Genomic DNA, 26,246 nt, shown 5'->3' on the forward strand with positions numbered 1-26,246 from the left:
ATTCCCAATATAAATTCTTTTGTTACGGGAGCTGTACTAAATATACATAGTGGTGTGGGGTATCGTATGGTCGGCCCCGCCCGACTTTTGACTTTTCTTTACTGGTTAATGATATGTAGAATCGTACATTGGTAAAAATTAATACCGAACCTAGTTGTAACAATTACAAAATTATATATTAATAAAAACAGTTTAATTTTTTCACATCTTTGATTTCAAATCAAACTGCAGCAAAACAATGAGGTGGACCAAAGCGAAAAAAAAATATCTGAAGCAGGTGGCTTTGTTGAGGGGAAATAGTCCGTAAATGTTGAATTGCAACTTGTGACAGGCCAAATATTGGTGGAATTGTGTTATCTGCAATGAGAGAGAAGTTAATTGGCCTAATCCGGTGTCTATTAAAATTCCCTCTTAACTTGCCATTTTCAAGAATTGACTCGGCTGATGGAGGTGACCTCTCTCCCCTTTCTCATTGGCATAGATTCGTAATACTTCATTTGTTTGATTGCAGGACGAGAGAATACCATCGATGGCTTTCATTGTCAACGTTGTATCCCAATAGAATAATACAATGGTCATGGTGCCAATTAGGTCTTGGGTATTATCCGATTCTATGCTGCCATTGGTAAACTGTACCGCATGATAGAGTAGCGCTATGTTGGTGGTGAAAATTTTTATCATCCAGAAGAAGGTTATGTCCTGCCATATCCTCAAGATTCTCTGTGACAGATGATAACATTCGTAGTGCATATTATACAGGGTCCAATAGCTCCAAAATAGTTCTCCACGAGTAATCCTCTGCGATGTATGTTCGAGGACCTTGTTGATAAAGACAAAATGCAAATGCATTCGAAATAAAATTAAATCAAATGTCACATTGACTTGCAGCAAAAATTGACTTTGCAAAAAATTAACCAGAATCATAAGCACATATGCCCAGCTACGCTCCTTTTGCATTCGAATGAAGAGAATGGACATTATAATGGCATTGGAATGACAAACGCAAAATTTGTAAATTGTATTTGTCCTCACAGTGGCCAGTTCTTGCTGCATGTACGGCTCCATATCGTGGTACGTACAAAAATGCTGGTATTTCCTAACAAATTTCCAATAGTCCTCATAAAGTCGTATCATCCGTCCACGCTTAAACCAAATCTCCAGACTCATAACAATGTTGACTAGAATCCGTGCCGTCTTGCCAATCTGATAGGTCCACCTCGAGATGAATTTCCTATTCATGTAATAGTCTTCCTGTTCTTCTCTGCTGGCCATGAAGGGCGTGGCCATTGGTGTCAGCAGCATAAAGACACATTGAATTATGATACTGTAGACTATGTAGATTTTTGGAGATTTTAAATGTTGAGTATCTTTGTTATATACTCCAGGCATCAGACCCAATACCAAGGCGTGATAATAATTGATCCACCAAACCATTTTCTCAAGTCGTTCATTTATGCGAAGTGTCATTTCCTGGTGGTTGTTATTTGAATGACCTTTTCTTGAGTACTGTTCTGCAATTGAACTACGAACTATCTTCTTTTTTGAGCGGCACTTGGCACTGTGCAATAAAAAATTGCTGTAAAAGTGAAAATCTTAAAAAAATTATTTCATCTAATTTCTGTTTTCATTCATCAGTTTATTCGAAATGGTATTATCGGCAACGTTTTCATTCGAACATAGAACCCTAGGAATTTGTTGGCTTTTTCGTGTTGCTCTGTGTAAATGTTATCGGATTCAGTTTGTATGTGTGCTTCATAAATTATTCCATCGACAGGCCATAATACAAGGGACATTCTAATCCCCATGACAATTTCATGATTAAATTGTTCGAGGTATTTGAGTAAATAAATAGAATTTGTAAATTAATTTAATTATTGTACACTAACAAGGCAAACGACTGGGGACAGGAGTTGGAGATATCTAAATGAGTAAACTGTTTAAATAAATATTTGAACAATATACACATTTTAGGGCATACTAATTTTGTCATTCCGTTGGCAAAACCTTGAAATATTCGTCGAGGAGTCTATAGAGAATGCAACGTTACTTCAGTACCCAAAAGACTATATTAATATATTCCTTGAATAATGTTGCTAATATCATAAACATACCGAATAAAGGGATGTACCGCTATATGTGAGCTATGTGATGACGTGGACCAATATAGACAATTCTCTCCCAGGGAGTAAAGTACTCAGAATGAACTCCTTGTGTGGATTTTGCGACAATTCCATTGAAAATGTGGCTAAAATCGTCAAAGTACCAAATATATGAGGGGACCGATATAGCCCATCTTTGAAATTGACCTGCCTGCAGACGAAAGACTGTTCTGTGCAAAAAAATTAATGCGATTTGACCCTAGCGTATTTCAACGGATGGACGGATATTGCTATACAGGGTGAGATGAAAAAACTGCAACAAGCTTCAGACTGTCATTTCTAAATCAATCGTCCGACAGCTGTTAAAATTATTCCAGTGATAGCTCATTCTATTGTTTACGAGCGTACAAAAGCATTTTGGTGAGAATTTTCCAGAAAAAAGGCATTCGTGATGGAATTCTAGGAATAGGAATTCTATTTGGCTGGAAAACCACAAGCGGCCTTCGTTAGAGCACTCCAGTATTTAAATGTGAATAAATCTTTTGTGTCTCGTACCATCGCTCGTTACCGTGATACTGGTAGCGTAGCCCGACGTCAAGGAAGTGGACGAAAGAAAACAGCAACATCATCAGAAATGGTTCAAGAAGTAAAAAAGCGACTTGATCGAAACCCGCGTCGCTGTGGCCGAAAAATGGCTCGTGAGCTGAAAATATCGCAATATTCCATTCGACAAATATTGAAAAATGAGCTCGGGGTTAAGCCATTGAAATTCCAAAAAGTGCAAGAACTTACACCTCTGCAGAAAGAAAATAGACTCCAAAGGGCTAAAGAGTTGCTTCGCTTGGCCGAAAGTTGTGAACTTCCGAAGCTGAATTTGGTATTCTCCATGCCTTGTCCAGCAGTTTGTAAACAAACAAAATGATCGTGTATACTTGCCAAAGAGGTCAGCTGAAAATGAGCACCTTCGGTTGGCCACCAGAACTCAAGCGCCGGCCATGGTGATTGTGTGAGCCGCCATAGCATAAGCACCATCGCACTCAGTACACGCCACCCAATAATGGTTACAAAATGAGATTCCTCGCTTCATTTCCAGCGCACAATGGCCACCAAAATCTCCGGATGCCAATCCGTTGGACTATTGTGTCTGGAGCATTTTGGAAAGCAAGGTTGGCACAAAAGAATTCTAAAGTGTCGATCACCTCAAGCAAGCGCTTCGCTGGGATTGGACCAAAATACCGCAGGGCAACATTCGGGCAGCGGGTGACGGTTTCATTGGTCATTTGAAGGCCATATTTCGTGCCAAAGGTGACCAATTCGAACAAATCTAAATTTATTTTAAAATTTGATAGTAACTCCGATATTTTTGCTTTCATTCAATAGAATTTGAAAAAATGTAAAAATTATGGCGTTTGACTTTGTTGCAGTTTTTTTATGTCACTCTGTATATCTATATTACGAAACCTCCTGTTTTGGGGGTTATATCCACAATTTTCAATTCTAACTTAACATAGATTTCATAATTTATAATTCTTGCTAATATGAAATGTCCCCCTTAGCTTATCAAAATGTTTTTTTATACATTACCTCAAACTCCCTATTTGTTCCAATTGAAACACATTGTGGGATCTCTGATGTTCAGGTATATTTTTTTTAATTTCTTTTTATTATTTTTTATATATATATCTTCAATAATTTGTTTGGGGGTTTTGGTTTTCCTTTCTTTGTTTTTTTGTTGTTTTCTTATTATTCTTCTTCTTTGTTTGTCTAAATGCGTACAATCTTACATTTACAAATAATTACTATGGTAATTATCTCAATAATCATAATAATTATCTTACATTGCTAGTTGCATTTGCGTTTAAAACTACGTGTACAATCATAATCATTGGCATCTTCTCTAAATTGAAGAGCTCGGCTGTGAGTTTTGGGGGGTCATTCAATCCATGGTTACTCGTTTGTTTTGTATATTTGTTTTTTTTTTTACATCAACTTGTGAGGTTTTATTTTTGTTTTTGTTTTTTGCCTGACAATTTCCAATTTACACAACTGCTTGGGGAATGGTGGAGGGGGCGTGCGGGGCCAAAAGTATTATTTATTGTTGCTGCTCTATAATTTCCCATATAAATTCATAAAATATTTATTCTCTTTCATCGATTTCGTTTTACTCTATATCTTCGCGTTTATGTGCAAAAAATATGGCATTCTTTAGAATTTCTTTCCATGTTTTCATTTTCGTCTTTTTTTTTCTTTTCATTAAAGTTTATTTGTTGCTTGTTATCTATTGTATTGATTTCATTTATTGGATTTTGTCTTCTGAGCGGGTACTGTGGTGTCTACTACTTCACACTCACATCACGTTCTGTTCTTGAAATTGTTTGCTGGGTGAAGTGAAGAATCTTTGAGTTTTTTAAAGACAGACATTGATTATTGTAAATTAATTAATAATTACTTTTAACTTTTTAAAAGTTAATATTTTGTGGTCTGGTATTGGCTGGCGCCTTCTAACTTCGCCTTAGACCTTGTTTCTTAAAAAGGGGAATCTTTCTATTTTATTTTCTGGTGGCAAACAAAGGCAGTATCTTGTTTTGTTTAGAGAATAACAAAAATTACATTAAAAATTTAAAATTCCATTTTTATAGGATAATGTCGGGTTGGATTAAAGAGTTTTTCGTTTTATTTCCCCGATTTGTTTTAATAGTATAATTGCTATTGTTTCAATTCAATTCAAACTATTTACTAAATAACTTTATTAGTTGTGTATAAGAAGGTGTTTGTGTGTGTGTATTTATTTTCTTTTCTTTGTGTTTGTATAGTTCTATTTTTTTTTGGTTTTTGTTCAAGAAAAGTTCAACAAATTCGTGTAAATGACAAGTGTCTGCTTATTTTTCGTTTCTCTCTCTCAAGATAACTCTCTCTATCTCCAATACTCGTTCAATAACTACTCGTCACTTCCTTGTGCTTGGACCCTCGACACATCAAACGTAATATGAGAACTATTAAAACGATTATCGATACTAGAATGGCGGAAAAGAAGGCAATTTCTCCAACAGTCATGGCCCGGCGCTGGTACTTCTTCACACACAAAATAGCCGACTCGTCGTCTAGGAGTTTACTGCTCAAATGCTGTGGCTGGTCCTTGTGAATGTGCCACAAATCCAGTTGCTCCAAATTCCATTGCAAATGCTGGGTAAGGTCTTCCAGTTGGGAGGTGGTGTGGCTGACATTGGGACAATTTTGTATGCCATCGCAGACGAAACGTTGAGGCAGGCAAATATTCGGATTACCAGGGCACTTGAAGCTACACTCATTGTCCTGTAGCAGTGAAGCAGCCAGGCTGCCATCCGGATTACGTGGCAAATGGAATAATTCGGTCCACACCAAACGGAAAATGTTCTTGCCTGGTTGGCCATCTCCGGTGTATTGTATGAGTACCGGCAATGGTTCTTGGTCCGAACCCAAAGCTCCCAAATCGGCAGTTGAGAGTATGGGTAAATCCCGAGCCAAGGATACGTTTTCGGGGCATATAATAAATCGTGGTTCCAATCGTCCAGCCAAGTAAACCTCAATCTTGGCGCTGTCGCAGGTGCGATCACCAAAACGTGCCTTTTCCAAATTGAGCCAAAGATCCCTTTGGGAGGCCACCTTTAGTTCCCAGATGCATTTCTCCCGCCTATAGTGATGTTCCGGCTGGGCAGCCATGGGGCCCGTCACCAGGGCCAATGCCTTTTTGTAGGGATATACCAATTCGCCATCCGGCGAGGGACCCAACGTAATGGGCCCACACAACGGACCATGGGCAAATTCATACGAAGCCTCAAACAGGGGATTGGGATTCTTGAAGTACGAAGTTATGGCATGTTGGCCCTGTACAATCATTTCCAAGTTCATTTGATCCGCTGAGGAGATGACTCGCACCGGTCTTGGTATATTGTCACAGAAGCAGGCCAAATTGTTTTGGAATTTCTCACGCTCCTCCCAAATGACCAGCTTATCTACTCGCTCCTCATGGCAGCGTGTGCAGGCATTGTTGTTGTAGGGTAATTCCTTGAACATTACCGAACTTACTTCGATCACAGCTCGGGCATACAGCCGACGATCGGTTACAAATTTATATTGGCATCTGACATCCGAACCGCCAGTCCGCTTGAATATCAATGAGTTCATTGGCGAACGAATCTTTCCTCCCGGATGTTTCCAGGCGTACATAACTTCATCGCACAGAGTATTAGGGACAGGATCTCCAAAGCGAGTGTTGTTGAAGAAGTCATAGTGGGCCCAGAAGTAAAGCGATGAGCCACTATAGGAGCCAGTTTTCGATTCAAACTGCACAAATAGTGAAGGACTGGTGCTTACGAAGTCCACCTTTTCCATTGGCCTAGAGAAGGTATCACAAAATGTCTTAATGATTCGAGCTGGATCGGCACGATCGGAATCATAGATGGTCAAAGATTCTCCACAATCTTCATCGTATTTCAATATGGGCGATTCAATGCGATTTATGCGGAAACTGTAAGGAAAGAAGAAGAAGAGGAAAAATCAATTGAATTGCAGTGTAAGGCAAAGGGTAAATTTGTTGTAGCAGCAGCAACAACAACAACAAATCTGTTATCCATGAGTTTGCAAGTTGCATATGTGTTTTTACAATTTAATCTGATTTCCTAAACCTAAAAACCTCAAACATATTACAAAACAAATGCACACACAACCACACTCGCTCAAGTATTTTTCCGTATGAACTCACAGCGAACACACAGCCTTACATACACACACATACAAAGTATGGAGAGAATAACAATGATATGCCAAAGAAATCCTTGCATATCAACCTGGCAAACAGCCAACATAATTCAAACCTGCATTCGCTTTTCATATTCACAGTTATGGGCTCAGGTAGAGTTGGAACAAACACAGCCACAACTAAAAAAAAAGAGAGGAAAAACATAATCCTGTACTTCGCTTATTTAACACTCAACTTCCACAAAAAAAAGAAATATGTTTGGAAAAGCAGTCAAAGTGACACGGCCAAAAATAACATAACTGAACGCCACATGCGGAAACACAGAGGCGTCTTAATAAAAAATATGTAGTAGAAGCAAGGAATTTTACACAAGCGGTTATTGAAAACGATCTTTGAAAAGTCGTTAATGGTCTTCAGGAATGTTTTTTGTCTACATGAATTATCAGTTAAACTGTATGGCTTTCAAATATTTAAAAATACAAAGGACCCTACATGTAAAATGAACCTGCTTTTCTGTTTTCCATGGATTCGCTCATGGCTATAGGTGATTCCTTTACATGGCCTTATCTATAGCAAAAATACTTTCTCTTTCTCGCATTTTGAGAATTCTGGAAACGGTCCTTATTTTATTCCCTTTATATTTCCCCTTTCGCTAAATTACCGACAAACTCCCCCTGCCTTCTACGTTTCTGCCTCTCTTCACATATTCATGTTTACCAGGAATATCTAAAAACAACACAACCAAAAAAAGAGCAAAACAGAAAAAAATTGGAAAATAGAATTTTCCAAAAATTGTATAACTCCTAAGCTTTCCTCACTTCGTCATGTTGTTGAGCTTATAGTAAATCTTCACCGTATACCTTTTGAAGACACTCACAGACGAACCTGTACAGGAAATATACACACAAATACCACCACCACATATGTATGTCTCGAACAAGATGAATGCCGAGCAACCATAAACATAAGGCTAAGGTGATCATTTCACTCAGCGGTTTTACAACCCGACCAAACTGAAAAAAATCCCGGCTCTTGAAACAAGTATTAGTGGATGCAGCAACCAACAACCAGGCCAATGCAAATAATGTTGGTTCTAGGAGTTGGGGGAGGAAGGCGACTCTAACGATGTTGCAGAGTTAAGAATAGGCCAAAGTTGTTTTAATGTACTAAGCCCCAGAATGGAATACTCGTAGCGGTTATAATGGCGGTAAAACTCGTTAGTTTGCCCAGTACAAATGTAATCGGTAAATGTGTCAGCTTAACTTGTTTGTACATACGAACACACACCCGTACATACATACATATATGCCTACACAACATCGTCAGGTACCTTTCTATACATTCTACAAATTCAGTTTGTATGTATGTATGTGTAATTGTTTTTATGTGTATTATTCCCATATTCATGTATGTGGATTATAAGGACATGCCGCAAGGCATTGCCGTGTCACAAGACTTTTTTTTACCACTTTTTGGTATTTGAATTTGTATTTGTAAGTGTGGGTGTGAGCTAGCGAACGAGAACGCTGACTATGCCAAGACACGTTGCATGCCATGTAGGCGACTGTTATGCACGTTCTTGCCGTAAATACAATATTTTCTTTCTATTTTTTCCAATTTTCATACAATTTTCTTTTCTTTCGTTTCGTTTCGTTTCGTTTCGGAGGGGAATAAACTGGAGCAGAAATAAAACCGAAATGAAATTGTGCTGTAACAGCATAATTTCGAATATGTTTCCCAGAACCCCCCCCCCCACTCCCTCCGTTCTTTGTGGTGGGGCACAACTTCTTCATCTTTAGATTCCACATTTTGTTTGTTGTCTATGGAAGTCCGCAACTCCGCAATCTATTCTATTTTGCCCTGAATTCAACATTTCAACAGCTTCCTTTTTTTTTCTTTCTTGGTTGGGATATTTGTAGGCGTTAGGCATGAAAATCATTTTATTAGCTTGATTTTGTTTTCACACGTATGTGCGTGTGTGTGTGCGGTGGAATACGTGCACGTACATTCATGTGAATGTATAGGTATTTGAGTTTGAGGTTTTCATATTGTTGTTTGAGTTTGAGTCTTGTTTAACGAGGGGTTGCAAGGGCAGTGTATGAAAAATAGCTGGTTCAAAAGAAGACTGCAGTTACAAACATCACATTTACATGTCGAGCCAAGTTAAGTTGCATATCTGGAATGTCCAGAAGCACCCAATAAACCTTGGGAATAAAAAGAAGCCTTTGCTTCGAAAAGTGTGTGGGGTTATTAAATCGCATTTTTTGATTTTATTACTAATTGTCAAACTACTTGTAAACGATTGCGTTGAAATAAAAATGAAAATTTGGCTAATTGACTTCGAATTAATTTCGAATTCATATTTTCCGATACTTGGCTTGAAAACTAATTGAAACCGTTATTATTAGAAATTTTCGCCTTTTTTATTAAGGCGAAGGTCCTTTGTTTGTGGACATTTGATAATTTCCTCTTTCGAGTTGAGCTTTTAATGACCCAAGATGATTATTGCTTTATTTTCTCAACCATTCTTCTTTCTTTACGCATCAATGTGACGTCATTAATTCCACTCACTCGTATTTATAAATACGATTCCGTTGGCAGTTACGAGGTATTGTGGTTTTTATGAGTAATTGTTTGGACGAATGGACGTTGTTGCAATTATGTCGGATAATGATCCCCGAAACTTCCATGTATAGATAAAGAGCTATAAATACGAGTGAGTAAAGGACAGCCAGTTCAGCATAGCATTAAATTGCGACTTGTGAGAAAAAGTAACTCCTAGTGTGGATTTTGAGACAACTCCCTTGTCAAATGTGGCAACAATCATCAAATACCGAATATCGGGAGGTACCGTTATATTAGGTATATAAGATATGGTGGACCTACATATATAAACAGATCTCTTCCAGGCTATAAAGTACTCAGAAGGAACTCTTTGTGTGGATTTTGAGAAAATTCCATTGAAAAATGTGCTTCAAATCATGAAAATACCGAATATCGGGAGGTACCGTTGTATGGGGGATATACACGATATACACCTATGTAGACAATTCTCTTTCTGGGGGAAAACTACTCAAAAGGAACTCCTGGTGTGGATTTTAAGACAAGTCCATTGTAAAATGTGGCTATAATCATCAAAGTACTGAATATGGGGAAGTGCCGTAGATGTACCGATATGGTGGACCTATATAGACAATTCTTTTCCAGAGGGCAAACTACTCGAAAGGAACTCCTGGTGTGGATTTTGAGGCAATCCCACTGAAAAATTTGGCTAGAATCATACAGATTATCGGGAGGTACCGTTATATGGGAGATATACAATATCGTGGACCCATATCGACAACTCTCTACCAGGGGGTAAATTAGTCGCAAAGAACTCCTTGTGTGGAATCTCAGACAATTCCATCAAAATACCAAATATCGGGTGGTACCGTAATATGGGGGATATGCGATATCGTAAACCGATATGGCCTTTCTTCTAACATGACCTGCCTGCACACAAAAAACTGATTTGTGAAAATTTTAGCTTCCCATCTTAATTTATTTTGACTCAAGAGTGATTACAATAGACGGACGGACGCATGAGTCTAAACCGTCCTAGAATTTTACGCTGATCAAGAATATATATATTTTGATAGGTCTACAATTATTTTGATGATTCCAAACGGAATAACGAACTTTATATACCTTCCATGTTGGAGGGTATAAAAATATAAATACTCACATGAGGTATGACAGGAGTACCCACACTTATTATTCCACCTCCCACTTATAAGACACAACTTCCCATTGAATGCATTTCCCAGCGACCCAGTGAGTGACTTTGTCTGGGACTTCATATATTTTAAGGTGAATGAATACGAATATTCTGTTTATGTCCTTGTGTGTGTAGGTTATTACAGAGACACATACATACAGGCACATCCACATAGATACAGAGCGAAAATGTCTTTTGCGCATAGAGACCTTATAATAAAATATTTTGTCATATTTTATTAGTCAAGCCCAAATGTAATTGTATCCAATTTTGTGATTATGTAGTCTTATATGTTTTTTTTTTTTACTTTTTTCTTTGGTCTTGCTTCCTTCTTTTTTTCTTCTTCTTCTCATTTTACGGCAGTTATTCAACAATTTTGTTATTACTGCACACAAAAATTTACAAATAAAAATTGAGGCTTTTCAATGTGACACACGGGGGCCACGAGCCTGGCTGAATGTGTGTGGTATGAGCTGCATATATACATGTGTGTGTGTATTTGTTTCCAACAAATACGTGAATTGTTTAAAGAGGTCTGGAAAGTTTTCTATTGAGAGGATATGTGGCAGTTAAATAGCAAATACTGCAACACTGTTATGGTCCTGTGCTCTCTGTCTGTCTATCTGTTTGTCTCACCAAGTAAACGAGTCGAGTAGAGTCGAATTGAGCCGACCTGAACATTTCACAGTCGATATTACTTTTTGAGGCTTTTTTATGATATGCAGAGTTTCGTTTATGTCTCTTCATCTCTTTGTGCCGTTTGTGAGCCATTCATCCCATTTTTATTATTATTACGATTATGACTTTTTTTCCAGTCCTCTTAGCTTGCTTTTTTTGCTGTTGTTGTTATTGTTCGAATTTTGCACAAAAAAGCGAAAAATGTAATTGAAAAAGTTTTTCTATTAATTTTATTAAATTCCATTTTATCAAAGAGGGGATTTATGCTAGAACATCGTGTGATATGTGTGTCACACGCTTACATGTCGGCTTGTTTGGTTGTGTGCGTGTGTGTGTGTGTGTGTGTGTGTTCATGTGTATGACAACCAGCCAGCCAGCAAATGCCACTGGTATGAAAATGTAATAGAAAACGAGACATTATTATGTGTGTGTCTCCCGTTTTTTTGAATTTTTTGCCGCTGTTTGTTAGAAAACAAGTTTTCTCGAGTTATATAATGGAATGAAAATGACTTTTTCATAGAGGAAAATCAATTCAAAACTTGATTTATTTCCATAGTTTCTTCTTTCTAATCTACTTCCGTTTAGTGATTTATTTCCATTTGAATTGACATCAATAAAGCTTTTGTCGCGTTTTTTTAAATGTGTTGTCTCTTAAAGGCCGACATTCGTCGTCGTTTAGCATTTTGTAAGAATTATGTGGACATTTGTAGAGGCATTTTAAATGTGGGAGGGTCAAGACGCTCTCTGATATTACGGAAGAGAAAACTTTAACTTTCAATCCATGTTGAGACTTTTTGTTTATTCTTAAAGGATAAAGTGAGAGACTGTTTTCCGTGTGAAGCAACAAAAAAGTGGACATTTTGCCATAACTGCTAGAGGAGGTCAATTAATGTTTTTATGTGGAACTAAAAAGGACTTTTCAATATGAACATATTTAAGGAACCAAAAAGGGATATAAATCTGAATTTTTAACAAGATTTTTAATTGGGCCTTAAGAAGCCAAATTCCCGTTAAATCTTTAAATTTTAATTGGAAAATAATAGGACTAGGAATGTGGAAGTTATAAACTTTTTTTGTAGGCCTGAAGGGGATGATTAACTATAGAGGTAGTTAGAGAAAAAGGGATCTGAAGAGGACAGACAAAGAGGAAAATGAAGGCTAATGACAAAGAAAAATAATTTTAAATGTTTTTTATTAAAAACAAGAGGGTGAGATGAAAAAACTGCAACCAATTTAAGACTGCTGTCATTTCTAAGCCACTCGTCCGACAGCTGTTAAAATTATTCCAGTCATTATATTGTTTACAAGCGTACAAAAGCATTTTGGTGAGAATTTTCCAGAAAAAAAGTTATTCGTAATGGAATTCAAGCGTGATAGTGTGATTTCTTTATATTTGGCTGGAAAACCACAACTGGCTATCGTTAGAGCACTCAGCAGAAATGGTTCGAAAAGTAAAGAAGCGACTTGATCGAAACCCGCGTGGCTGTGAACAAATTTTCCGGATACCAATCCGTTGAACTATTGTGTCTGGAGTATTTTGAAAAGCAAGGTTTGAACTTAAAAATACCAACGTATCGATAACCTCAAGCAAGCTCTTCGCCGGAAATGGGTCAAAATACCGCAGAGCAACATTCGGGCAGCGTGTGACTGTTTCATTGGACCTTTCAGACCATAATTGGTGCCAAAGGTGACCCAGTTCGAACAAATCTAAACTTATTATTATATTTAACTTATTTAAATTCGATGCTACTATCGACATTTTTTGCTTTCATTCGATAAAATGTAAAATTTATGGCGTTTGACATTGTTGTTGTTTTTTATCTCACCTTACTACAAAAATATTTCAGTAGGATCCTAGAATGGCAATAAACGTCAAATTTCAATAGGGGTTTCTGCACCCGAACAGAAAATATTTCTCATACATTTGGATGAATTAAAATGAAACAGTAAGCCTTGACTTTTTCCTTCTCCATGGAGACCAATCTTTTTGTTATATTTATAGATTAATACAAAAAAAGACAAAAAAAAACTTTTTTAAATACCATCCTCCATGCGTGTGTCTGCATGTATATCCCACACTTGTAATTCCTAAATGTCATAATTAATCTGCATAATTATTATTCCTTAATGAAGTGATTTCATGCACGAATACAAAGAATCATAAAATCTAATAAAACTGATGGTTTAATGCACAAAATTTCATTTCATATAATTATTCAATTATTTAATGTAATAAATGCAAATGATAAAGAAAAAAAATGTTCGCACAGATTTTTTTTTTGCCCATTATTATTCAAATTGTTTTATAGCATTCAGAAAACGATAGAGTGTTTTTTTATACCATATTTAATTATATATTATAGAAAAGAGATTAAAGAAAGAACTTTTAAATCAAAATTCATTCTTGGAGTTGAAACAACAATTGAAGCAAATAACAAACAAAATACACGCTGCAAATTTTTCAAAAAAAAAAAAAAAATATTGAAAAATTAGATATTTTTTCATTTTCAAATAAGTAATCAATAACTCTCGATTTGGTCCAAACTTAAGACTTTGCAAATCCTAATATTTGCATCAGGTGCGAAAATGGACAATATCTGCTCACTCCAATAAGAACCTCCTCCACAAAGGGTCAAAATTTTGAAAAATTGTAACTCTCATAAAAAGTGATGTAAGTGTCCGATTGTCTTCAAATTTTACACATCCCAATATTTTTATTAACCTAAGGTCTGGTGTTAAGATGTACATCCCCCACAAAAGGTCGAAATTTTCAAAAAATATTTTTTTGCACAGAAAGAGAAACGATATTCCGATTTTGCTCCAACTTAGTAAATTTTAATATTTGCATCAGTGCTAGGTCAGATGCCAATATCGGTCCACTCCATCAAGTACCTTCCCCACAAAGGGATGTAAGTGTCCGATTGCCTTCAAATTTGGTACCTTCCCATAAAATTTCAACATCCGATTCCATTCATCTCAATATTTTCATCAACACAAAATCTGTTATAAGGATGGTAGAAAACAGACTATTTCTTCTAGCACCTCCTCCACAGAGGGTCAAAGTTTTAAATAACCAAAGCGAATATAAAATCCAAAATAAGCATCCGGTTCTCTTCATAATATAAAATTTGCTATGAAGATGGGATATATCGGTCTACTCCTTCTGGTACCTCCCCAACAAAGGATCAAAATTTTAAATACCCATGAAGCTCATAAAACGCAAAATTAACATCCGATTCCCTTTAGACTTGGCACATCTCAATATTTTTATCTGTTATAAAGGTAGTAGGGACCAGACCATTTATTCTGATACCTCCCCAACATAGGATTCAATATTTTGAGAAAACAAAACGCTTAAAGAAATCGAAATAAGGATCCACCTCTCTTCAAATGTCACACATACAAACAAGATTTGTTGTGAAGATGATATATATCTGCGAACTCCTTCTGGTACCTCACACACAAAGGGTCAAAATTTTCAATACATATATCTGTCATTAGTTGCGAAGCAAGGCAGCGATTCCTTACAACTTGCTATATCTAAATATGTCTCTCAACCAGAAATCTGAATATGGTCGCACATTTCACTTATTTCATTTTAAATGAAGGTAATAGTCGATATAGTCCAATATTTATATGATATTTATTTAGGTCAGATACGAAATTGATACTATTGGCCTATTCTCTTGGATCCTACTCCATATAGGGTCAAACATTTGAATAATCATATATATAAATAATCTAACATTGGCTGGGGGAATATATCTGTCGGCAATACCGACTGATTCTTTTTAACTTGTTTACTAAAACTAGTAGAAGAAAGAAATAGGAAATTCGCTTTGAGAGAGACACATTGCCGAGAAAGTACGGCAAAACTAGTATACTGAAATCAGAACTAGATCCAAAACCGATTAGATTCGGTCAATTTTTTTCTAGTAAAAAGTTGTTGAAGATTATTTTATTATCGAATTTGCTTACAAGTCTTAATAGGTTTTCGGAAACAGGAACGGTTTTCTAGCCAAAAGCTTGAAAATGGTAAATATTACGAGTTGAGTATTGAAAGATCTATTCTATGTACTCGAAAATAATTACAAGCAATTTTACTTAAATTTAAAAAAATATTCCTTCGAATTTTATAATTCACATTTCAACCTCCACTGCTGACTTCATTTCCACGTAGCCTCTGTTCTTTTAATCCCAATTATTCTTAAAACAAGATCAATCAGTAAAATACTCTTTATGCAGTGCTTCTTGTTAAGCCATAGGCCCAGCAGCGCCATGGCCTCTCCTTAATATGCATCGTGCCACCTTCTTACGCATTGTTTCTCGTTAACCTTTATCGAAAAGTTAAAATGTAAATGAATTCCAAAATGAATATAAATGTGAGCATGTGTGTGTGTGCGTATGCGTGTGTGCTTGGACATACAAAGTCATAGTGCAAAGGACACGAGTCACAAGCTGCCTGCAATCCATACAACACACTTACACACACACATACACCGTGATAACAACTTACTACCCATGTCTTCGTTACGAAATTGACGGTACTTAACAAGAGTGAGGATCACAAAAGGTACTGCCGTAAAACAAAAAAAAAAGAAGAATTTAAATACCCAGAAGTATATAATAAGAAGGAGAAATTGTAACGAATAAATTATTTTGAGTTATATTTCGGAATGCTGCGCGATAATTAAATTGTTGATGAAAAACGTATGCACATACAAACACACACACATGCGAATGTTAATAACAAAAGAAGTCAAAAGCATTGCAAATTAAATGGCGAACACTGCATGTAAGATGGTAAAATGAGGATTTTTAATAATTTTTTCACAATCAAGGAATTACAAAAGGGGGAGATCTCTGTGATGCAAACATGATAAACAAAAGCAAGAGGCCACAATTTTTCTCTAAATGTTTTAGGTTTTCAAAAAAATCAATAAATAGCTTCTACACATTTTAATGCAAAGCTATAGCTAAAATTTCCCAATTTCCATCATTCCTTTCGTAACACTCCCCTTTGTATCGCGAAAAAAAAAACCCTTTGAATAATTTTTAAACGGTTGCAAAATGTTGACAGTGTCTAGACACCAATTTTAACGAAGAAATTACTGACTTCAGCAGAGGGTGTGTGCAGTTAGTCCATACATATATATTTACGTGAGTGAGTGTACAACACATTCTTATCCATATGCTGTTCATACATCCGTATTCGCATTCGCACCCGCAAACATAAACGTAAATGCTGCCACCATATGTTACTTGGCGTGTGAGTGTGTGTGTGTGTGCGGTGCTGCTGTAAAACAAAGAATTTTAAAACTTTGCCAGCGAAAAAAACCGAAAAAAATTGCAATACACACGTACAGAATAATAATGAAAAGCAGAATTTTGCGAATTAACAAAAGGTGATTTTACAATGGGGTGTAATGAAAACAAAATGGATGTAGTAGTAAAATACTGATATTTTCGATGGAAGCATTTATACAGGCTGAGACCACTCATCTATATAACCTGTCATCAATTTGACTACAAAGACTACTTTTGTCTACAAAGATCGGGAGTCAACAAAGACTCTTTCACCTTATCACAAACACATCCGTTTGCTAGACTTATATGACTTCCTTTACCTAGTCCAAAATTTTTCTATTTTCCATCAACTAATTTTCAGAGTTTCCCAAAATACCCCTCAGCCAAATATATAAAGATTCCCCTCTTCCGAACTCTCTGGTCCGCGAAGATTATTTAAGCTTGTCAATGAAGATTAAATTCAGCTCGAATACAAAGAATTTCTTCACGTAGCCAATAGAGACTTCCTTAGTTCCTGTATGAAGATTATTTTCAGCTGGTCTACTCTTTCGTTAGTCTTCAAATAATTCTTTATGACAGTCTCCCATTAGGCCGTGTCCTTTTTAGTCTAGATGAAGTGGTCTTCCTCCAGCTTGCATATGAATATTCTCTTCAGCGCATCATGGAAAAATCCTTCATCTCGACTACAAATATTTTCACCAGTCCCTCATAAAAAATCCTTGGCTGGTCCATTAAGACTCCTACAAGACATCTACAAAGACCCCCTTAGCTCATCTCAAAGTGATTTTATAAAAGGTATAACCAATGCTTTTGGAAAACGCTCTAGAACTTGTAAATCATACCTCATTTACAAAGAATAATTTCCTCTAGTCCATAGGGACTCCCTTCAGTCAATCCTCGCTTAAGCTCGTACATGAGCTCATTAAAAATTGTTCCTCAATTAATCTATAACGACTACCTTCAGCTAGTTTATAAACACTATTAATTAATCTTTAATAACTTCCTGAAAATAAACTCCCTCCATCTTGTTTACAAAGAAAATCCACTTGTCTCCACGGACATTTTGTGCTGGTCTCGGAAAACAATAATAGTTTTTTTAGTACTTCCTTCAGCTAACCTGCAAAGACTTTGTTCAGCGACGAGCTAAAGGAATCGTCTTTAAAAAAGTCCCTTTAAAATGTCATAAGGACACCCCTCAGATCCTTTATGAAGACTCCTCCTCGCTTGTCCGTCAATAATTTTTCCAGTTCGTCTACACAGGATCTTTTTCGCCAGTCTATAAATACTCCCTTTAGCTATTCGATTGTCACGACTATCTCAAGACCGTCGTCTATAAAGTCTCTGTTAATTTTAGCTATGAAGACTCTCTCCACCTCAATGAATTACAACGACTTCCTCCAATTAAACCATAGTGACTTTGCCTTCAAAGAAATACAAAATCCTCTCATCTCTTTTGACTCAATTCAGTTTCTCATTAAGACTTCCTCATGCTGGGTAATAGGGAGTCCTTTAAGCTTGTGTAGAAATATTTTTTTTCAGCTCGTCTGTATAGTACCTATTAAGTCGTAATAAAGACTCCCTTCAGTGAGAAAAGACTCCATTTTCGCTCAGAAAAAAATATTTTTTAGCTGGTCTAAGAAAATTTCAAAAGCTTAGCCTAAATAGCTGCTTTAGTTAGTAATCAAAGACTTTATTAAGTTTCTTTTAGGTGGTCTTCATAAGCTCTCGTTAGCTCGTCATAAAGACTTCCTTCAGCTGGACTATATAGACTCCTTTTAGGTCGACTTCAAAGACTTCAGTCCGCTATTTTACGAAAATAAAAACTGCCTTCATTTCCTCTATGAATACTCCCTTAAGCTCATCTCTAATTTTTCCATCAGCTAGGCTATAATCAACCCTTTTCTATCACCAAGAATGCCAAATAAACTTTTGTTTACCTTGTCAAAACTATTTTCTTTGCTTTGAACTAATTTGGTGTTATCTGCAATTTTCCAGGCCTCTAGTCAACCTATAGTTCAACTTTCTCAAAAAAACAAAAAAGAGAAAAGCATTTCACATTCATTCAAGGAATCTGCATTCGCAGTAAAATGCAGCTTTGTTTTCCAGCAAAAGAAAAATTCCCATTTTTTTCTGACACGAAACCATTCAACAAAACTACAAACAATAATCTGTAAGGGCAATTGTGACGACGACGACGATGGCGATGATGACGACAATAGTGCTTATGACAATAACGACAGCAGCAACAACAACAACAACAGCAACATTTACAATGTCACAAGTCATATGTCTTTATCAAGGGAAACAAAAATAAAATAGATGTGAAGTTTTAAAGGTGGATGCTGCTTTTAAAAACAGCAGCTATCCTTCATGCCCATCATCATGGGGAGCATCAGCGGCATTGTCCTCGTCGTCCTCGTCGTCCTCGTCATCATCTTCATCATCCGAATTATTTGTAGTGAAATTTTTATGTCTGTTCAACATCAGAGTTTTTACTTTCACAGCGTTTATACTTTGCTGACATTTCTACTACTCCTTTTTTCGTTGTTGTTGTTGTGTTCTTTGTTCATTTTCCCAAACATTTTTCATTGCATGTTTATGAGTTGTGTTCGTGTGTGTGTGAGTGTTTTGTATTTCCAAGAATGAGAGCGGGTATTGTATGGCGTGACACAGCACATTTACAGTTGAATATAACAACAGCAATGACTCTCTTGACACAGACCAATACACAAACTCACACATATGCCTGCATTAACATCAGCGATCCCACACACACACACACAAATACACACTCACTCCATTGGCATACAAACATTCATATAAAGTTTTACAATACCAGACGACGCGGCATTTTAACCCAAGTGACAGGTTAAATTAAAACGTCACATAAATCTTTACTAGAATTTTCATTAAAATACTTAAGTGGCAAAAAAAGAAGAAGGAGGAGGAGGCAAAGGCAAAGGCAGAGAATACTTCCCGAACGTGCTGTGGCGTTGTTGTCGTTGTGTTCTCATCAACTTCTCGGAACAATACAAAGTTGTTCACTTTTCTTCAACCACTTCCGTTGGCAGTGAAGAGAGTGAGCCAACACACGAGACTCACACAAACCCACACACACACACCGAAGTACTCCCGCACTTACACTTGCAAAAATATTGCCATGAAAACAGACGAAATTGAAAATATTTTTTGTTACTGTTGCTGCTGTTGTTGTTGTTGTTGTTGGAGCAGAAACAGCCACAAAAATATGTTACACTTGGAATAAGATGTGGCAGAATTGTTGCCGTTAAAGTTAATGGCCAAAGTGTAAGTGTGGGAGCGCAGTGAGAACACCATCGCCACCGCAAACAACAACGATGACAACAACTACTTGTCTGAAATTGAAACTAAAAACCGGCGAAAACCTCAACACGAAACTATCTTTGACACAAGTTGCAAGTTGCTTCAAGCCGTAGAATGGAAGAAAAGTGCAAAAGAGGAAGTCAGATATAGGGAGAGGGGGAGGGGGAGACCAGTACCAGCGAACATTTTCCTTAGACATGATTAAATTTTCTAGGAATTTTCATTTAGAACTTTCGTTAGGATTACTCGATGCTATTTAGTGTGTTTGTGGTAAATAATTTATTAGCTGTATATGTGTGTTTGTATAGAGACGTGTGTATGTGTGTGTGTGTGTGTGTTCGAGAAAACTTTATTCAAGACATAATAGATCCAAAACAATGATAATGCTGCTACAACAAGAAGTTTGTGTGGCGAAAAGTGTTCTAAACTCGCAAAGAATAGTTAATTGTTGTGGTTATTTTCAAGGTTTTACAGTTTGCCGGAGGGGAAGGGAGAGGTGGAGGGGGATAATAATGGGAAATTATATACTAAGACTTTTTAATAAATTTGTTATTTATACAAAAGGGATAATATTTGAGAATTTTTGCGGATATTTTGTGGTCATGAAAGCAGATAATATAAAGAAATGCAATCCTTCTACGACAATTCGTGGGCTAACTAAAAGTCGTAAAGGATATTAGAAGACTACACCAGTTCCATTTTCTGGGCTCGCAATCCACAGACCCTGAGAAGTCTCTTGAAAAAGTTTGATGAATTCACAAATCTAGAACTCATAGACATCAATTGATTAAGGGAATCCTTCTTGATGTTGAGCCCAACTGACTTAATTTCATCTCTAAATTTGAAATGTCCACTACCCTTATTGAATATTTTCCTTTCTATTGGACATCTTTATTAAAAATATTTATTTTGTTTTTGGGCATATTTTCTGAATATCTAATGGTATTCCTTATACATACCAATTATTTTTCTAGAAAAACATTTTCGGAATTTTTCATCTAAAACTGAAAAAAAAAAATACTCCGATATGCAGGGCTAATTAGAAAAGCACAAAAAGAAAAATAAAATTCATATCCTATAGAGATCGAAAATACACATACACACACTTGCATGGAAACATCTATACACACATAAAGCCATATGAAAATGGAAATATTTTCCAAGAGGAAAACAATTTCATTTTCAGTTGCATTGTTTAGTTTTGGTTTAAAGAATTTACACAAACATTTGTCATATTGATTTATTAAGGACCGAACTGGTAAACAATCTCCTAGCTGGCTGGCTAGCTAACAGCATAGCTACTGGCCTTTGTGTAGTTTGTGAATTTCTTTGCAATAGATTTTTGTTGTTTTTTTTTCTAATTTAGCATTTTTTTTTTGTTGTTCTCTCGTTTTGCTGCAATGTAAAATGTGAAATTTACCTTGGAAAATATAGACGCACTATTTCACCAGCTCGTCCTTTGATGTGATAACTGCATGAGGTGTTTGGCGGATACCAGTGGGCTATGCTCAGGAATATACCCTCACTGGCACTGCTATCTTTGAGCGAGTCAGAACTTAGCAGCCAATCGCATATGCCGTGTTTGATGCCAGCCGTTTCGACATGACCTGGCCAATTGCCAACATTGAAGTGGAAGCCAGTGTTGAGCAGAGGTCCAGCAGGTGATGTAACGAACTCAACGTACATGTATTGTGAAGTGCCTGTAATGGAAATAACAACACAGTATGAACAACAACAACAAAAACAACATCAACAACAATATCACTGTAAATAAACAAATTCATACATATCGAATGAAAGATGGTAGTAGAGAGGGGTTGTTGGGGGGAGAGCAATGGAGGACATGGAGTTGACACACATTCAAAATAGACACATCGGTGTTGTCATTTGGTATCATACACGGGGAAAAATTAAAGTTTGGATGTAAGTTAAGAAAATTTAGTTTAAAATATCTAAGCGTTTTACATAATTAATTAAGAGTTTTCATCGTTCGTAGGGTATAGATGCTGCCCTTTGCAGAATTAATAAATGTCAAGAGGCCCATTTCATGGCTCATTTTTCGTTATATTTCATGTATTTATAAAAATATTAATATTAGTAAATTGAATATTAAATATTAATTTATTTTTAATAATGTTGAAGATATTACCGTGAACTTTTTGAGAAACCGTGAACTATTGTGAAATTTTAGCAGAGTATTAAGACTAAATTCTTCCATTCTTCCAAATATTGAGTCCGAGTATGCATTTTTTCCATACTACTCATGATGACTTGAGCCAAGACCCATAAGATCCCCCCCTCCCCAAATTTCTCTCACTGTATACCATGGCTATGACATTTTGTCACATTTGGTAGGCATCAATGCCCAATGCGGCCAAAGGAATGCCAATTCAGATGTAGGTGTGATATGCTGTTGGTCCGAATAAACATTTAATAAATATTAATTGCATTAGCATTTCAATATCCCTCATCTGCCATATTTGGGTTTTGATTATGGACTCCGTTTGTGCCAATCCAATCGGCAACTGGTAACTGGCCCCCACATGTAACCGGGCAGCAAGATAGGAGCCATATCCAAAGTGACAAAGCAAATAGCAACTGATACAGACATCTACAAATGTTTATTGGTACTCATTGCCATTTACATAGCTCAGAACTCGTACGTATCGATCCGATTCCATGGAGGGCAAAGGTGGAATTGAGTTCATTTGTCCGTGTGTGTGCATGGGTGTGTTCAGTAGTATGGAAGGATGCATTTACAAATTAACAGGACATGTCAAGGGGTCAACAAGCCAACACATACACTAATAAAATTCTACATAAGCTATTGAAGTTGAAAGCATTTTTTTGGAATAGTTAGTCATCCCCTACCTCCACCCCCAACCCCTCTGGGTGCAATCACACGTTTGCATAAATTACTTCTTTAACTTTGTTATTTGCATTGCGACTAGACCCTTTTTTTGCTTCCTTTAAGGGATAAATGCAGTTACATTGCCAAACATTAAACGGAGTGATCCACCTCGCTTTGGGGGGGGGGGGGGGAATATGTGTTCGCTCTTCTAAGTATTTTAATTTCATTCACAATTCAATTTTGAGCAGCACTTCTCCGAACTGTTGCAATTGAAAAAATATTCAATAAAATGCCAAGTACATGAAAACACACACACACACACAGAGATATTCATACACACGCACACACGTGAACACTTCGAAGCCCATTTAAATGTTTTTCCAAAGAATTGGGGTCAAGGGTTATTATTATCAGCATACCGTTAGAACTTTAAAGTTCAAGTGGAAAACTAATATTAGTTATTGCAAATAACATTTGGAAATTATTATTAACGAGAGGCATGGCTACTACCACTTCTCATATGAAATAGTGAATGACCTGCATTGAGAAAAGAGAGAGGAATTTTGGCCAATTCTCTATTGGAAGGGGGAAAGCTGTTAGGGAGAAAAAATAAATTCTTTTGTAGAGGATGTCAAAGGATCGGATTGGAGTGGGAGTATTCCTGCAAGTATAAAAAGAAAAAGGAGCATACTCTATACCAATAAGAGCGAATCTTAAAACTCTCTAGATCTCTCTGAGATTTTTCTTTTAATTTTCCATGAACAGCTTAACAATGTTTGACTCCCTTAAAAATTAATCGTGACAGGCAGTATGCAAACTTGAAAATTACCACATATTTGAATCTCTCTTGCCACCGCTTCCTTGTCCGTACTTACCTATAATACTAAAGGGGAATTTTCCTAGGCCACAGAATTTACCAATCAGCGGTGAATGTTCATCGCGTCCATCGTAGACAGCCAACCAGTCGTAGGGACAATGCTCGTTGCCGGAACCAATGTGGCGAATGGGACAGGTCATGACATTTTCGCATCTGCAAAGACAGAATATAAAAATAAAAATCAAAACAAATGACACCGTCGACGGGTCTAGCCCAACATTTGACAATCATCAAATTTAATGTCACAATTTTAAGTTGGCAAGTATCGCCAACACTTATTTCCTTGCACCAGATCCTCCGCCCCTCCCTCTCCTTCATAGAGCTCTTGACAAACATAAGCTAGGAATTAATGACCTCGTCTTCGCATCATTACAACGTCACTTGGCTTGAAGGTTTAAAACTTTCTAATATCCTCATCATTGTCGACATCACGGAAATTTCAACGACCAACCGCGAATGGTGACAGCATAAAAAGCAGGACTTTTTCGAACATTAGCGCCAACTGAGAACAGACGTCCTGCAGGCTCATTATCATCCATGAATTTTAACAAAGCATTTCAAGTGATTATTTTTTTGCGTTTGTTTTTGGTTTTGGTGGGGAATGTGATGGCGATTTGGTTGATTGTAATCGTCATCATCATCATCATCATCATTATTCACGAAAACACACGCATTCGTCCACAAATCGTCTGTCTGTTGGTCGATCGGTCTGAGTGACGGTTGGTTGGCATGTGCGTCCCTTCATATTTGTAGACCACATGATGAAATTGTTATCCTACTATTATGGTGGAATTTAGCGATAACCATAATGGTCATGCTGGGGTCCAATCGCAGCAGCCGGGCTGCGAGTGAAATACTGTCACATCAGCATTATCATTAGAATCAAAGTCAGCAAAAGCAGCATCGACCAGTCACCGCCACTGATGCCGTGTAGCAGAAGGACAATGATTCTGGACAGTGAGCCGGCCAGGCCAACAATGCTCTCGTCGATGTAATGCCAAGTTAGCCATAATTATAAAGTTACCAAACAATTTCCCATCTTTCGTTCACACTGTTGTTGTTGGTGTTGTTGTTGTTGTTGTTTTTCAATTTCTATCCAACATTTCCATTTTACATTTAAATAATTGATGATGACAAGCAACTGTTTTAAATGAGGGTATGTCCAACTAATACCTCTAGCCTCGCGAGCTTCCCGCACTGTACCCCAGCCCACCCCTCCTCATCCCCACTGTGTTTGCTTTCGTTGTCATCCTGTGGAACATTTGCCAGCAATTTGTAAAATTGAATTATGATTTATGATCGAATGATGATGATATGCATTTTTCAAAAAATTTTATCGTTTCCAATGAAACGTTGCAGTGTTGTGCCATTGAGCAAAACATTGAAACAACAATAATGACAATGAGGCGAGAAAGAGGGAGAGAGAGAAGTTAGGTGGCTGGTCCTCCTCATTTGTCCCCAGGGTGACCATCGCGCAGTGGGAACAGAAGGTGCCATTTAATTTTATTAAACTTGAAATAGATAATTTGTCACTCTCGTCACGTACATTTGTCTCAATTTGTAAAACGTGGAGTTAATGTTGAGCAAATGATATAACTGGGTGGGTGTGCGTGCGTCAGTGTGTGCGTGCGTGTGTGTGGCGAATGAATAATTATGACACAATTCTGATTTGCAAAATGTGTGGGGGAACAGCTAAATGATAATTATTTTCCATATACAATTATTCTAATGCCAGGAAATTGTAATAAGTGATATATTTCCGAAATAAGTTGGGACATCTACATATATGGTCAAATATTCATAACCTGAAGAATCAGAAAATATGGAATTTAATGAATCAATAAATCAATCCTAACCAGATTCGAGACAATATATTGAATTGCACCACAAGTTTATTAAAAAAAAAATGGAGGACATATTCCGGATAAAATAGTAAATCTTCATTAGAGGGATCACTCCCTCCATTTTTAGAAAAAAGAATCAATAGGTTTGAAATGGACCAATGCAAATAGAGTTCTAACTCCGGGCCAAAACTTGTCTGGATTATTAAATTAGTCAACGTCTTCTATAAGAGTTGGAATGTAATCTGGGAATGTTGTAATCTGGGAATGCTTCTTCGACTTCGAATCCTATTCAGCCTTAGATAATATGAATACTGATCTAGGGGTTCACTGTTATTTCCTTGGATCTGCATATAAATTCCCAGGCTTGTGTAGGTTTTTTGATTTTTAGAAGAGTTTTGGCAGAACTGAATACGTTCGTATAATATAACAATTACTATTTTATATCAGACAGCTCTGGAATGCAGACCCTTATGTGGTCTTTATGGGGAATTATGAAACTGCATTTTACAAGGTGACCCCATCTCTTAACCCATGTGACGAAAAGGGCAGCCTTCTGAACTTTATCTTATATTTCTATATTCCTCGCCTTGAATTAAAAAGTTTTTCTGGCTTTCGCATCGTGTATTTCCTGAATTTTCCCAGGCATCGGGAATTAAAAAGAGGCCATGGGTAATTAAAATACTTGTTTCGGCTTCCCTGAATTCTAGTTCATCAGTTACTTTAAGATAACCATAGAGATTCTGAGGGATCCAA

The 26,246-nt window shown here is 36.8% G+C and overlaps 2 protein-coding genes across 2 annotated transcripts; both read right to left on the reverse strand.

Moving 5' to 3' along the window:
• Positions 1-347: 347 nt before the first annotated feature.
• LOC131802960 (putative gustatory receptor 58b) lies at positions 348-1,096 on the reverse strand. The gene has a single exon (XM_059123789.1). The coding sequence runs from the start codon at positions 1,063-1,065 to the stop codon at positions 412-414; it is 654 nt and encodes a 217-aa protein (XP_058979772.1). The 5' UTR covers positions 1,066-1,096; the 3' UTR covers positions 348-411.
• Positions 1,097-3,771: 2,675 nt separating this feature from the next.
• Positions 3,772-23,798, reverse strand: LOC131802927 (uncharacterized). The gene is made up of 3 exons (XM_059123711.1): positions 23,648-23,798; positions 21,342-21,621; positions 3,772-6,606 (listed from the first exon to the last, which is right to left on the reverse strand). Exons 1-3 carry the CDS (start codon positions 23,787-23,789, stop codon positions 5,031-5,033), a joined length of 1,998 nt encoding a protein of 665 aa, XP_058979694.1. The 5' UTR covers positions 23,790-23,798; the 3' UTR covers positions 3,772-5,030.
• Positions 23,799-26,246: the final 2,448 nt, after the last annotated feature.

Source organism: Musca domestica, unplaced genomic scaffold (genome assembly GCF_030504385.1).
Source record: "Musca domestica strain aabys unplaced genomic scaffold, Musca_domestica.polishedcontigs.V.1.1 25, whole genome shotgun sequence".
Lineage (NCBI taxonomy): Eukaryota > Metazoa > Arthropoda > Insecta > Diptera > Muscidae > Musca > Musca domestica.